The sequence below is a fragment of the Pristis pectinata genome, chromosome 32 (assembly GCF_009764475.1).
Source record: "Pristis pectinata isolate sPriPec2 chromosome 32, sPriPec2.1.pri, whole genome shotgun sequence".
Taxonomy (NCBI): Eukaryota; Metazoa; Chordata; class Chondrichthyes; order Rhinopristiformes; family Pristidae; genus Pristis; species Pristis pectinata.
The window spans coordinates 20,723,646-20,738,478 of record NC_067436.1 but is presented as its reverse complement, the minus strand read 5'-3'; the positions used below and the strand labels follow the sequence as shown (position 1 = coordinate 20,738,478).

At 43.1% G+C, this 14,833-nt stretch overlaps 1 protein-coding gene across 5 annotated transcripts in view; it reads left to right on the top strand.

Annotated features, from left to right (window-relative positions):
* Positions 1-14,833, top strand: part of neo1a (neogenin 1a) — a 176,437-nt gene that overhangs the window by 100,098 nt on the left and 61,506 nt on the right. For all 5 annotated transcript variants that reach the window (XM_052042461.1, XM_052042462.1, XM_052042460.1 and 2 more), the window contains exons 5-7: positions 4,808-4,944; positions 10,981-11,135; positions 14,436-14,556. In XM_052042461.1, the coding sequence (XP_051898421.1) occupies positions 4,808-4,944; positions 10,981-11,135; positions 14,436-14,556 (413 nt within the window). The remainder of the gene's footprint in view (positions 1-4,807; positions 4,945-10,980; positions 11,136-14,435; positions 14,557-14,833) is intronic.

Genomic DNA, 14,833 nt, shown 5'->3' with positions numbered 1-14,833 from the left:
GACTGGCTGAGTTCTTCCAGCATTTTTTGTTTTTGTTATTGAATATGAAGCTGGACTAGTAACCCTAATGTTGAGAGATCAAGTCTGACAGTGGTGACCTTGATTGATAATCTCTTCCTTGGTCCAATCAAATCAAATTTCATAATCTGGTTAATTTATAGCTAACATCTGAAAATCTGCTGGATTTTCTTAAAAACCCAAGAAATTCACTGAGCTCCTTCAGGGTGGTGAATCTCTACATTCTGACCAATAATGAGTCCAGCCTTGTACTATAAGGCTGATTCAGTGCTCTGGGCCCACAGGGTTGGTTAATTAATGCACATTGTCAGTGTCATATACATCCTGAGAGCAAACCAAAAGTAAGAATTGCAAAGCACTGAGGTTGGAGCCAGGGCTCTGTGGGCAGTGTAGAGCTGGGAGATGCAAAACTGCAACATTGTCACTGGCAAGAGGGCACAATTGCAATAAGACTGCTAAATATTGGAAGGTAGAGAAACAGAGAACTACAGATGCTGGAATATAGATGAATAAACAACAAGATGCTGGAGGAACTCAGCAGGCCAGGCAGCATCCATGGAGAAAAACAGGTGGTTAACATTTCAGGTCAGGACCCTTCTTCAGGACTGAAGATAGGAAAAGGGGAAGCCCAATATATAGGGGGGGAAACAGAGCAGTGGTAGGTGGACAAAAGAGGGGAGGCAGGGTGGGCACAGGGTGGTGATAGGTAGATGTAGGTAAGAGATAGTGATAGGCAGGTGTGGGGGAGGAGGGGAGAGTAGATCCACCAGGGAATGGGTCAAAGGTAAGGAGGCAGGTGGCATGGGGGGAGGGGAGGAGAGGAGGAGAGGGAAAGGAGAGAGAAAAAAATGGTGAGGAGAGAAAAGAGAGAGAGGCTGGAAAAGGGAAGAAAAGAAGCAAGGAGGGGGTGGGGGGGTTGATTTATTTAAAATGGGAGAATTCACTGTTCATGCCGTTAGGTTGTAGGGTCCCAAGACGGAAAATGAGGTGCTGTTCCTCCAGTTTTCTCCACAGATGCTGCCTGACCTGCTGAGTTCCTCCAGCATCTTGTTGTTTTTTCAAATATTGGAAGGTAACGGTCTAAATGTGGGCACGGAATTATAACAAAAAAAATGCAATGTATGACAAAGGTATGTCAGAAAGAATGCATTTATGCCAGGACTGATGCAGGGTTTCAACCTGAAACATTGACAATGCACAGATGCAGCTCGACCTGTTAAGTTCCTCCAGCAAGCTATTTGTTTCTAGTAAAATTATTGTTCCGCACTGATTTCAGCCTTGCCAAAAATATCTGAAAACACATTTGAATAGACATTTGTGAGTAATGGAATTGAAGTTAACACTTCTTTTCTTGACAGGGAAGTTTATCATAATCATCCTCAGTTTGAAACTGCTGTGGAAGATTAATGATGATTTGTATTCCTTTTCTCACCATTTCAGAGATTCTCGTTATAACAATCCAGTAAGTACATTGTCCAGTTTTGTCAACAAGGTCAAGCTATGCTAGGCCAGTTCATCTAAGCCAGGGCATTGTTTGTGCTGCTACCACTCCGCAGTGTCTTTGTATGAGGAAATGAAAGATTGGCCAAGATTGCTGCTTCCATTCACTGAGCATTTCAAGTCAAGTCAAGTTTATTGTCATGTGCAAAAGTACCGTGAGGTACAGGTACAATAAAAAACTTGCTTGCATCAGCATCACAGACACGTAGATTCAGGAAACACACAACATAAATCATACATAAGTTATACAAGAAGAAAGAAAAAGCCCATGCATGGGCTTGAACACTGGATGGGGATGAGATTGAATTCAGCAGTGATGTCCCAAATGAGAACAGCTAGGAAAGGTAATGGGAACATTGGCCATTGGTGCCCCTCCAGGTTTGAAATCAGCAAGTGTTGGAGGGTAGAAGAATGGGAATGGAGATTGTGAGAAATAAGAGTGAGCATGAACAGAGAAAGCTGGCTGATATTTGCTTTTGAATGTTTGTTTCCCATGTGGCTTTCTGGCTGAGGTAATGATCGTATCCTGGTCCTAGGCGGGGAAGTGACTTATGGTCAAAGCTGTGACTGGGGAAGGGTGTGGACTGTGAGGGACTTCCAGCTTATTGTTGATGTTGGTGGAAACTGTCAAATGGCAGGCCTCTATCAGATAAAGTAACTCAATAATTTAGGGATATTTTCCAACGGAAGTGCATATGATTTAATTATAGTCTCCAATGCAATTAATTCTATTGGTGCTGAGAGCTAATTGGGTGGAGCTGCAGGCATCATGGGTGGTGAGATGGCAGTTGTAGATTACTTGATTCTTGCTACACAGTTATATCAGTGTATGAATCTGTGAGCACAGCCAGCCTATGAAGAGCCACTGAGGGGTTGCTCTGGGAAATGTGTGATGGCAGGTGCCTAGATACAAACTCTTGAGGAAAACAGGAACTCTGCACCCTAGCACTTTATGAGCTAGGAACAATCAGTCAGTTTGTGTGAAGTAGGCCAAATCTGTTTGAATTACATCTTTAGTACTGTTGGGAGCTGCTTGGTTAAAAATAACTCTCTGCCTGTGTGGTAACTACTCTGTAGATATCTGGTCCACACACAATGACTCCTGTCCAGAAAGAGCTCTGTTTTAAGTCACTCAAACTAATCTTCCTGGGTATTGACCTCACTCAAGCACATCTCTGTTCCATTGCCTTATGTGGCAACAAACTGAGGGGTATGGCCATATTTATGTGTACGTGTGTCTACATGTGTACTCGTGCATGTGTGTATGTGGGTGTGCATGTTCACATGTTTGCGAGTGTCTGTGCATACATGTGAAAGTAAGGGAGTGTGGTTGATTACCTGTGTGAGAGAGAGGGTGCAAGCTGCAGTCCACTAAGTAGCCTTCAGTACTTTACCAGAAACCGCAAAATATTAGTGTCCTTGATTGTCTCCATGTTCAGATATAATGATTCCCAGCTTCTCACATCCCTCACTCCCCTTTTGTGTCCTATAATGGCGATTGTGTCTGTGGTTCAACTTCATATGGGCTGCATATATCAAGGCATTTACTATGTCCTTACTGGTTTAACTGTGAGTAAAGATGATGGCAACATTTATTTGTTATCTGTTTTAGTTGAGGCAGAATTGGGACCAAGTGAGATAGTTAATATTTTATAATGAGACCAAAGACTGCAAAAGATTGAATATTTCAGTTCATATCATGTTCAGGCAGGTTCTGTGCTGAACGGGCCTTGAGCAAGGTGACACTGAAGAGAATTAAATTTAAACACAAGCCACAGGGCCAAGCTTCACCAACAGACACACATTTTATGAATATTTAATTAATTGCAGTACTTTACTATGCCTGATTCCGTTCTATATCTGGATATGGTTATGAAAATGTTTAAATGAGGGTTGAATTCTTTATTTCATCCACTCAGGGCTTTAAAGTGTGGTTAGTCTTTATTATGCATCCTAAACCAAGGTCTGGTTCTATCCCAAGTGTGCATGTGAAGTGAATGCAGGAACAACAGCTGATAATGTGTTTCATTGGGGAAGAAAAAACTTTTCTAAGTATCCAGCCCATTATGTTAAGAGCTGAGTTTCATCCACAGGTTGGGCTATGCTGGGTCACTTCATCTAAGCCAGGGTATTATTTGTGGTGCTACCACCAGCCACGGTGCCTTGTATAAGGAAATGGAAGATTGGCCAAAATTGCCAGAGATAGAGTACTGCAGAAGCAAAAAACCTCAGGTGGATTTCTTCTTTCGCTCTCCAGGATGATGCTGAAGGTGTTGTTTCTTCTGTGCATGCCCAGATGCTGGAACAGGAGGAAGCCATCTAGTCCTCGAGCCTGTTTTTAAAATTTTTTTATGAGATGTGGCTACCCTTGGCAGCTCATCCCTAATAGCCTCTGAAGTGAGGAAGCAGTCAAGGTGCCTGATTTGAAGCTCCATCAGTCAAATATGGCACCAAGCTTGTGAATAGTTTGTTTTAGTTTTGGACAGTTGGTGAGGAGAGGATGGAGTTGATGACTTAAGACTGAAGATAATGGTTTTACTTTTCCAAATAATTGGATGATTGCTCATCCAGTTCCAAAAGTCAGATAAATAGCTTGAGAATGTAGATCCAGTGAAAGGTTCCAGAGAGGTGCATTGATATAAAGCTGGGCATCATCAGAGTGCATTTGGAAATTACATGTTTATGAATGGTCTTGCTGATGCGGTATGCTGATGAGAATTAGAAGGGAGCCAAGGATAATTCCTTGGGGGTTACCAGGGCTGATGTTTTGGGAGTGCAAAGTGAAACCATAGCTGGTGATTCTCTGGCTACAACTGGATAAGCAAGAATGGAACCAACAAGTGAGGTCCCGCCAGCTGGGTGGCAGATGGTATGGCTAACGCCATCAAAGCAATCTGTACCCACAAAGTTTAAAGACTGCATGGGTTAGTTTATCTGTGAGTAGGGATTGAGAATTCAGTGGTGTGATGGCAAAATGTATTTGTGATCTGTTTTAGTTGGGCAGAATGGTAATTGAATGGGAGAGTTAATATACTAATTACCGGTATGTGAATATCATTGTTAAGCCAGCATTTATTGTCCATTCCTGACTTCCTTTAAATGGTGACGATGACCCTTCTTAAACTGCTGCAGTTGGTAGCGGTGCTCCTACAAGGCTGTTGGTAGAGAGTCCCAGGATTTAGACCCTGTGGTGATGAAGGGGCGGGATGTGCACCAGGTCACAGCTTTTCTTACTGTTTTCAATTTATTTTTCATATCCTGTTCTATTCTGTCTGCCTGAAACTTGCAGGTCCCAAAGAATGGCTTTGGTTGGTACTGGCAGTCTGCAGATCAATGATATCATGGAAGAGGATGCCGGGGTATATGAATGTGTTGCAGAGTCCGGGAATGAGACCATCCATGCTCAGGCAGAGCTTAGCGTTCAAGGTAAGATATCCAAAATATGTTGTGGCCTTCTGAAAACTTGAGCCTCTCTCAGCTGTCGTCATCCTTGGTTTGGATCGTTTACAAAGCCTTCTCATTTAGATTGCTGCAAACCACTTCCTCTGAATGACACAGTGCTTTGGTCTGAGGAGGGAGTGGCATGTGTGGTCAAAGTCTGTGGAGTGGTTGCACTGGTTAGGGTGGATGCCTGTTTGTAATTGACAGAAAATAAAAATCTTTCTAAGGCAATTAGCTAGAATTTTATTGCTTAGAACTAGATCATTTACGCTGCCAGTTAATGTTAGTTTTTCACACAAATCTTTTCCATCTTCCTTCATCTCACCCTAATTAACATAAATGCTTATTTTTAGCTTGATTACTAATATAGCTTCTGCAGCATGTGGATATGAGTATATTTGATAGTGGAATTGCGTGATGAAGTTATGTCAGGAGCTGAAGGTGTCCTTTCTCTCTATTTCTGGGAACACCCAATTCCCTGGCTGATATTCTTCCTCCCTTCCAAGGTCCCAGCTCCCAAAACTAGTCTGTGCCAAGTGAGTTAGCCTCAGTCAATGCCACAGTTGATCTTTAAGGTCTCAGAGTATGGAGGGAAATTCCGCCATCCTCCCAAATTAGGCTTGAGTTAGATGAGTGCTCTGATCTGTGTGACGCTACTGACGATTCTTTTATCACTGCTGCTAGCAGTGGGAGAAGTTTGAGGTGATGAATTAAGATGATCACATAAACCTTGTCACACATTCAAGTGTGTCAGCTCCTGGCTAATCCTTTTCTCGTGGAGTACTGGCAGGCTAACTAAACTGGGGAGCAACGTGTGGCTGGTAGGCTGGAGACTGCTGCTGAGCAATAATCGGAACATGAAGTGAAGGGACGCTCTTAAACATGAAGCGTAGATTATTTCAGGGATTTAAGTTTAAACAAACTTCATTTGTGCTCTGAAGTTGAAACTATGTTTCTGAAACATAGGATATTTATTCAACCATCAGTGCTCTTGGAGCAGATAGGGAGCTAATCAGCAAACAGATTGCTGTTGTTTCTGGCACAGTATAGTGTCCCTGTATATCGGTGAGTGCATTGTTCAGATTGTAGTTATTAGAACAGCTTTACTCATACTCCCACCATTTGTTCATTCAACCCCTCACACTCCCATGAAAGTTATGTTTGAAAACCTATGTCCTCCCATTTCAGTGCCTTGTGTATTTAGTTCTGCCAGGAGGGATGATTGAATTCATCTGGGTAATTGTGTTGGGTCCACAGCTCACTTGGCTGCAGTGCTGGTAATTTGATAATTTGGCCCTTTGGTCTCTGAAGTGCTCAGTATTCATGAAGTGTAATCACCTGGTGACACTTCATCAATTTGTAGGCATCTTAGAGTGTGATACACACACTGGTTGTTAGCAGCTTACCTGGAGGAGAGGGTATTGTCAGTTATAAAAATAAATATACTGAGACTATAATTTTTGAGTCACTGGACAGACCAGCAATATGAAGTGACAAGGCAGTTCAGTGACCTTGTGAATGTACTGATCTGTGACTGTTTGATGGGAAGAAAGCCAGGGAGGTTGTCCATGGCACACAGTTGAGGACATCTTCTGAGAATCTTGATGAGTTGTTTAAAAGATGAGCAGTGTACAGTCTGGAGTGACCTTTCTGTCAACCAGCTAACAATCCCATTGCAATTTCACATTAGGTTGCATTTGGGCTTTGGGCCATCTCCTCAGGAGCTTCCTCCACACAAATACATTTGACAAGGTTTGCAATGTTGTCCATTGCAGCTGTCTCAGACACTAATGATTTTACATGCATGATGAGTAATTAGTAGCTATAGCAACAAGCTTTGCCAGTCATTAAAATGCAACTGGGTCGACTGGAAGCTTGATACAGAAGTAAGTCAGCATCAGCTCCCACATATATTGCCCTTCAGTTATAAGGACAACAAATGCTAATGTCAAGACCTTTGATTGATCCTACAGGTGTTGAGCAGTAAATTCTTTGTGCATTGGAAAGAAATTGAAATGTTTACTCTGAGCAGCTAATCACAATGATGGCCATTTGGTCCATCTTTTCATATCCCAAAATGCCAATGAATGCCTTTAGGTCACCTTCCCCATTTCAGCATCTAATTACTCCTTAAATAATTGTAAAGCTTTTATTTGTTTTAGTCCTTTTGGAGAGCACTTAGATTGTTAGGCAAGTCAAGCTCTGGGGGTAGCTCACTATAGTCTACTGTTTGCTGCTTTCTGCTGGTTGTCATCAATCTTCTACCTACTGGATTTCCCTGCTGATTGGATTATAAATGAAGCATGCTTCTGGAGACCCAAGCATTGTGCTTCCCAGAAACATCTTGATGTTTGAAAACAAAAGTGTTTGTTTAAATTTAAATCCCTGAAGTAATCTACAGTTGCTGACTATTTTGTTCATGGGCATTCTCCAGTCTTTGTAGATCAGGCCTGCCGGCCAGACATTGTTCCCCAGTTCAGTTAACCCACTGTCAATATTCCATCAGAAAGATTCAGCCAGGAACTGACACACTTGAATGCGTGACATGTTTCATATGTGATCATCTTAATTCATCACTTCAATCTGCACCTACTAAAATGATCTTCACTACACCATCTTGGTGAAACAGAGAAGACTCATCTAACTCGAGCCAAATTTGGGAGGACAGAAGTTAAAATTGTAATAAAGATGGAAAATGCTGGAAGTACGGTACGGTAGGGCGGCGCGGTAGTGTTGCGGTTAGTGCAACGCTATTACAGCACCAGCGATCGGGGTTCGATTCCCGTCGCTGTCTGTAAGGAGTTTGTATGTTCTCCTGTGTCTGCGTGGGTTTCCTCCGGGTGCTCCGGTTTCCTCCCACATTCTAAAGACATATGGGTAGGTTAATTTGGGGTTTAAAAAGGGCGGTGCGGACTCGTTGGGCCGAAAGGGCCTGTTACCACGCTGTAAATAAAATTTAAAAAAAAATTAAATTTACTCAGCAAACCAGGCAGCATCAGTGGAGAGACAAAGGAATGTTGGATCATTGGGATCTTTTCTGGGGAAGGTGAGACCTGTACAGATTGGATGGGTTACACCTGAACTCAAGGGGGACCAATATCCTTGCAGGCACGTTTGCTGGTGTGGTTCAGGAGGGTTTAAACTAGTTTGCAAGGGGGATGGGAACCGGAGGGATAGGTCAGTGGAAGAAGTGCATGGAGTAAAGCCAGATCTAACATATAGTGAGGGTTTGAGGAAGGAGAAACAGAGTAGAGGGTATAAAAGTAGTAAGGTGGATGGGCTAAAACGCATTTACTTAAATGCAAGAAGCATCAGGAATAAGGGCGATGAACTGAGAGCTTGGATAAATACATGGAACTATGATATTGTGGCTCTTGCAGAGACTTGGCTGTCACCGGGGTAGGAATGGATACTGAATATTCCTGGATTTCAGTGTTTTAAAAGGGATGGGGGGGAAGAAGAGGAGGAGGGGTGGCATTACTGGTCAGGGAAACTATTACAGTACTATCTCTAGAATCAGTATGGGTGGAAGTTAGGAACAAGAAAGGAGCAGTTACTCTACTGGGAGTATTCTATAGACACCTGGTAGCAGCAAGGACACTGAGGAGCAGATCGAGAGGCAGATTTTGGAAAGGTGAAAAAATAACTGGGTTGTTATCATGGGAGACTTCAACTTCCCAAATATTGATTGGCACCTGCTTAGTACCAAAAGTTTAGACAGGGCAGAGTTTGTTAAGTGTGTCCAGGACGGATTGCTGTCACAGTATGTTGACAGGCCGACTAGAGGGAATGCCATAATAGATCTAGTATTAGGTAATGAACCGGGTCAGGTGACAGATCACTCAGTAGGTGAGCATTTGGGGGACAGTGACCACTGCTCCCTGACATTTAGCATTGTCATGGACAAGGATAGGGGCAAAGAGGACAGGAAAATATTTAATTGGGGAAGGGCAAATTATGAGGCTATAAGGCTAGAACTTGCAAGTGTAAATTGGGATGACATTTTTGAAGGGAAATGTACTATGGAGATGTGGTCGATGTTCAGGGATCTCTTGCAGGATGTTAGGGATAAATTTGTCCTGGTGAGGCAGAGAAAGAATGGCAGGGTGAAGGAACCATGGGTGACCAGAGAGGTGGAACATCTAGTTAGGAGGAAGAAGGCAGCATATATGAGGTGTAGGCAGCAAGGATCAGATAGGTCTCTTGAGGAATATAGGGCAGCAAGAAAGGAATTTAAGAAGGGGCTGAGGAGAGCAAGAAGGGGACATGAAAAGGCCTTGGCGAGTAGGGTTAAGGAAAACCCCAAGGCATTTTTCACTTATGTGAAGAGCAGAAGGATGACAGGAGTAAAGGTAGAACCGATTAGGGATAAAGGTGGGAAGATGTGCATGGAAGCTGTGGAAGTGGGTGAGGTCCTCAGTAAATACTTCTCTTCAGTATTCACCAAGGAGATGGGCCTTGATGATGCTGAGGACAGTGTTGGTCAGGGTCAAGAGCACGTTGATATTAAGAGAGAGGATGTGTTGGAGCTGTTAGAAATTATTAGGACAGATAAGTCCCCAGGGCATGACGGAATATTCCTCACCTGCTTCGTGAGGCGAGGGAGGAGATGCTGAGCCTTTGGCTAGGATCTGTGAGTCCTCGTTGTCCACAGGAATGATACCAGAAGATTGGAGAGTGGCAAATGTTGTCCCCTTATTCAAAAAAGGTAGTAGGGATAGTCCAGGGAATTATAGACCAGTGAGCCTTACGTCTGTGGTGGGCAAGCTGTTGGAAAGGATTCTTAGAGATAGGATCTATGGGCATTTAGAGAACCATGGTCTGATCAGGGACCACCAGCATGGCTTTGTGAAGGGCAGATCATGTCTCACAAACCTGATAGTGTTCTTTGAGGAGGTGACCAGACAGATTGATGAGGGTAGTGCAGTAGATGTGGTCTACATGGATTTTAATAAGGCATTTGACAAGGTTCCACATGGTAGGCTTCTTCAGAAGGTCAGAGGTCATGGGATCCAGGGAAGCTTGGCTGTGTGGATTCAGAATTGGCTTGCCTGTAGAAAGCAGAGGGTTGTGGTGGAGGGAGTGCATTCAGATTGGAGGGCTGTGATTAGCGGTGTCCCACAAGGATGGGTTCTGGGACCTCTGCTTTTCGTGATTTTTATTAATGACTTGGATGAGGGGGTAGAAGGGTGGGTTGGCAAGTTTGCAGATGACACAAAGGTTGGTGGTGTTGTGGATAATGTGGAGGATTGTCAAAGATTGCAGAGGGACATTGATAGGATGCAGAGCTGGGCTGAGAAGTGGCAGATGGAGTTCAATCCGGAGAAGTGTGAGGTGGTACACTTTGGAAGGACAAACTCCAAAGCAGAGTACAAAATTAATGGCAGGATTCTTGGTAGTGTGGAGGAGCAGAGGGATCTGGGCGTTCATATCCACAGATCCCTGAAAATTGCCTCACAGGTGGATAGGGTAGTTAAGAAAGCTTATGGGCTGTTAGCTTTCATAAGTCGTGGGATCGAGTTTAAGAGCTGCGAGGTAATGATGTCGCTCTACAAAACTCTGCTTAGACCACACTTAGAGTAATGTGTCCAGTTCTGGTCGCGTCATTATAGGAAGGATGTGGAAGCATAGGAAAGGGTGCAAAGGAGATTTACCAGGATGCTGCCTGGTTTCGAGAGTATGGATTATGAGGAGAGACTAAGAAGGGGCTGTATTGGGCTGTATTGTGCTGTTCTATGTTCTATGTTCTAAATGTTTCAGGTCGATAACCTTACATCCGAATTTGTATGTTAGAAAGAATTTTTAAGTTGCAGGTAAATGGATTTTGGAAATGTACTGCTGAGTTAAAGTGAACGTAGCTCACAAAGTTCACATGCTTTATTGGTACCATTCTCCAGAAAATCCATTCTCTCCATTGCTTCTCCTCCTCATTAAGTTGAAGTATTTGGAGTTGAGAATGCATCAGGGGATTTCTGTGGTTCTTGCCCTAACCATTCCATTCTCTTCTGTTTCCTTTAATAGTCCCCCCTCACTTTCTGAAGCGACCTGTTAGCATTTATGCTCATGAGTCCATGGACATTGTGTTTGAGTGTCAAGTGACGGGGACACCAATGCCAACGGTAAAATGGATCAAGAATGGAGACATGGTGATCCCGAGCGACTATTTCAAGATTGTTGTGAGTAGATTATTGGATTGGATTGTGTCTTCCCACTTCTGCCATCCTCTTTTGTGAATGCAGCATCGCTCATCACGTAGAATTCCTCACACACAAGCTGACAGTGCTAACAATTTCTGCCCTTCCTTCCATTTATTCTGCCACATCCTCCACTGTTCACTGAAAGGGTCTCAGAGATCCAACCTCTTATCTCCACATGTGAAGCACAGAATGTTACCTGGTGAGCATAATATCTGAAAAACTCACATGGCTTTAACTTCCTGTCTAAACTCCTGATGCTTGTTATAAAGTGTCGGAACTGCTTACGATATCTTAATTCCTGCAATGAAAAGCAAGCCTGTCATCCACAGAGAACCTTTCATGGTTAATAAAGTTGCAGCTTTTCTCTATGTTTCCTATGAAGAGAAAAAGTGGGAATCAGAGCAGAAATGATTATTGGTGCCAGCACATGTAGAAGAAATTTTGTTTAGGGAGAGTTCTGGACATCCACCAATCTAAACCATATTAGTTTCAAATGGGTTGGGATGGTTTATATATTTCTGCTTTGAGTGTGCATGTTAGATATAAGGATTTCTTTACTTATTCCATAGATTGTTTTTATGGGGAACCACACATGATACATACATGTGTTTGTAGGAGGTAAGTTTATGGATGATGTGAAAGTTGGTGGTGTTGTGGATAGCGAAGAAGCTTGTCTAAGGCAACAGCAGGATATAGATCAAATGAAAAGTTGGGCAAAGTATTAACAAGTGGAATTTAATCCTGACAGATGTGGGATGATGCATATTGGGAAGTCAAGTAGGCATAAGATACATACAGTAAATGGAAAGGCAGTAAAAGAATGTTGATGAACAGAGTGACCTTGGGGCTTAAGTCCATAGCTCCTTGAATGTGGCAAAGCAGCTAGATAGGGTGATAAAAAAGGCACCATGTTTGCCTTCACAGGTTGGGGCATAGAATATAAGAGTTGGGACGTTGTGTTGCAACTTTACAAAATATGGCATAGATAAGGTGAATGGTCAGTCTTTTTCCCAGGGTAGGGGAATCTAAAACTAGAGGGAATAGATTGAAAGTGAGAAGGGAAAGATTTAAAGGGAGCCTTAGGAGCAACTTTTTCACACAGAGCGTGATGGGTATGTGGAGTGAGCTGCCAGAGAAAATGGTAGAGGCAGGTACAATTACAATGTTTAAAGGGTATTTGGACAGGTACATGGATATTAAAGGTTTAGAGCGATATGGGACAAATGCTGGTAAATGGGACTAGCTCAGGTAGTCAGCTAGGTTGGCATGGACAAGTTGGGCTGAAGGACTTGCTTCCATGTTGTCCGCTATGATTCTATGGTTGGACTGCACTTGGAATATTGTGTGCTGTTCTGGTCACCACACTATGGTAAGGCTGTGATTGCACTGGAGAGAGTGCAGCGAAAATTCACCAGAATAATGCCTGGATTAGAGGATTTTATTGGATAGGCTGGGCTTGCTTTCCCAGAGCAAAGGAGGCTAAAGGGTGATCTGATAGAGGTATATAAAATTATTAGGGTAGATAGTCAGAATCTATTTCCCCTGGTAGGAGTATCAAAAGCAAGAGGGCATAGGTTTAAGGTGAGAGGAAGGAGTTTCAAAGGGTATCTGAGGGGAAAGTTTTTACGCAGAGAGGGGTTGATATCTGGAACTCACTGCCAGAGGAGGTGGTGAAATCAGAAACAATGACTGTTTAAGAGATATTTAGATCGGCACTTAAATAGGAAAGGCATAGAAAGATACAGACCTAATGCAGGCAGACGGGGTTGGCGTAGATGGGCAAAAAGGTCAGCATGGATGTGATGGGTCGAAAGGCCTGTTTCTGTGCTCTACAACCCCATGACTTTCTAAGAATGATACTACTATTAAACTTTTGCCAAGAACAGTGAAAAGATTAGGGTTAGTGGTGGACTGAATCCCTGCCTCTGGCTGGGTCTCAGTATTTAAAGTTGAGTTCTTGGTGTACAGTTTATGGGTTCACTGACCACAGCAGCAGTTGTATTTGGGTCGTGCTTCAGGAAAATGTTCTCACAACAAACCTGGTTTGCTCAGTACTGCAGGTTAATTTTGTATTGGATATTCTGGTCAAATGTCTCTCTATTCTTTCACTGATGTTCCTCTTATATAACCAAGTGCATTTTGTACAAGAAAAAAGTATTAATTTTCTTGCTCTAGGCACCTGCTGTTCTAATCCCACTCATGAGATCCAAAACTGTACGTTTTGACTGGATGTTTGACAATGGGAAACCTCAAAGTGGAGCCCAGTCCTACCCTTATCACTTACACACACTCAGATGGGTCACTGAACAGTGATCAGGTGCAGCCACACTGGCTGTTTGCCCCCTCACTCACCTTCTTGCCCAACCTAGGAACACTGAACTAATTCATTGCCATAATCCTGTGATGTCTGCCTTACCAGTCAATGTGGAAAAGGAGGAGCAGGCAGAGGCCATTCAGCCTTTCAGACCTGCTCCCACATGCCATATTCTTACTTCATCCCCATACTTCTTCTTAGGTAAGGAGATCGAAACTGCAGTCAATAATCCAGGAATAGGCCCAGTTCAGTTCTAGTAAATCAGTGGAGAGCTGGTATTTGTGTACTGTGTATTGTGACACTTTCCATTGTAATCTTTTGGTGCAGTAAAATCTCTTACATTTCTGGTAAGTTTGATCTTGGAAAGAGTTTTATGTGAGCTTTAGGACGCAGGACATCAACTGTTCATGTTGCACATTAGTTCTTGTTTGGAGAATGAGAATGACTTTTACATTCTTGAACCACTGCAGCCCATGTAGTATATTATTATGCTTTGAAATATGGTTTGGTGGGACTGAGTGGTTTGCTTTTAAGGTTGAACCACATTTTTGTGGATCTGGAATCACATGTAGACTGGGCCAGAAGGGCAGAAATTTCCTTCCATGTAAACCAGTTAGCATTACCATCGGTAAACAAGTTGAGTTTGAGAACAATCTGGCAATTTCATGGTCACCTTCACTGATGTAATCGTTTTATTCCAGATCTTTTTAATTAACCAGAATTAATTTTTCCAGCTGCAGTTGTGGAACTTGAACTCATGTCTCTGGATCATTAGTCCAAGCCTATGGATTTTTATTTTAGGTTTTAACCATGATGCTATCCATTCCTGGCAGTGTGCCTGATCCTCAGCCTACAAAGAGATCCTTGTTAATTGTTAAAGGCCAGGACTCCCCTGTTTGGTAATGAAGCAGTTGTTGTGTGGCACGTAACATTTGAACTTAGATTTTTTTTGCTATGTGTTTCAGAATGAGCGGAACCTGCAAGTTCTTGGTCTGGTGAAGTCTGACGAAGGTCTGTATCAGTGCGTGGCAGAGAACAATGTAGGGAACAAACAGGCCAGTGCCCAGCTCATCATCCTGGAGCACGGTAAGTGAGAAGCAGCACAGACGTGCCTGCCAGGTGCTGCCAAGGAAGGGGGAACCTGCAGGACACTGTTAGATCTCAGGACTTGGCAGTGGGAGTGAGAAGGAAACAGGTGGCTAAAGCAGTGAGGCAGATGGTAGAATGCTGCTTTCAGCAACAGCTCTGCTTGCTCTGGGCTAAGAACAGCTTGTACATGTTTTTAGTATCCTGCATGTGGAGAGGCTACTGACTACACAGTACCTCTAAGTGATATGGTACTGACTTTTCTTAATGTCCTATT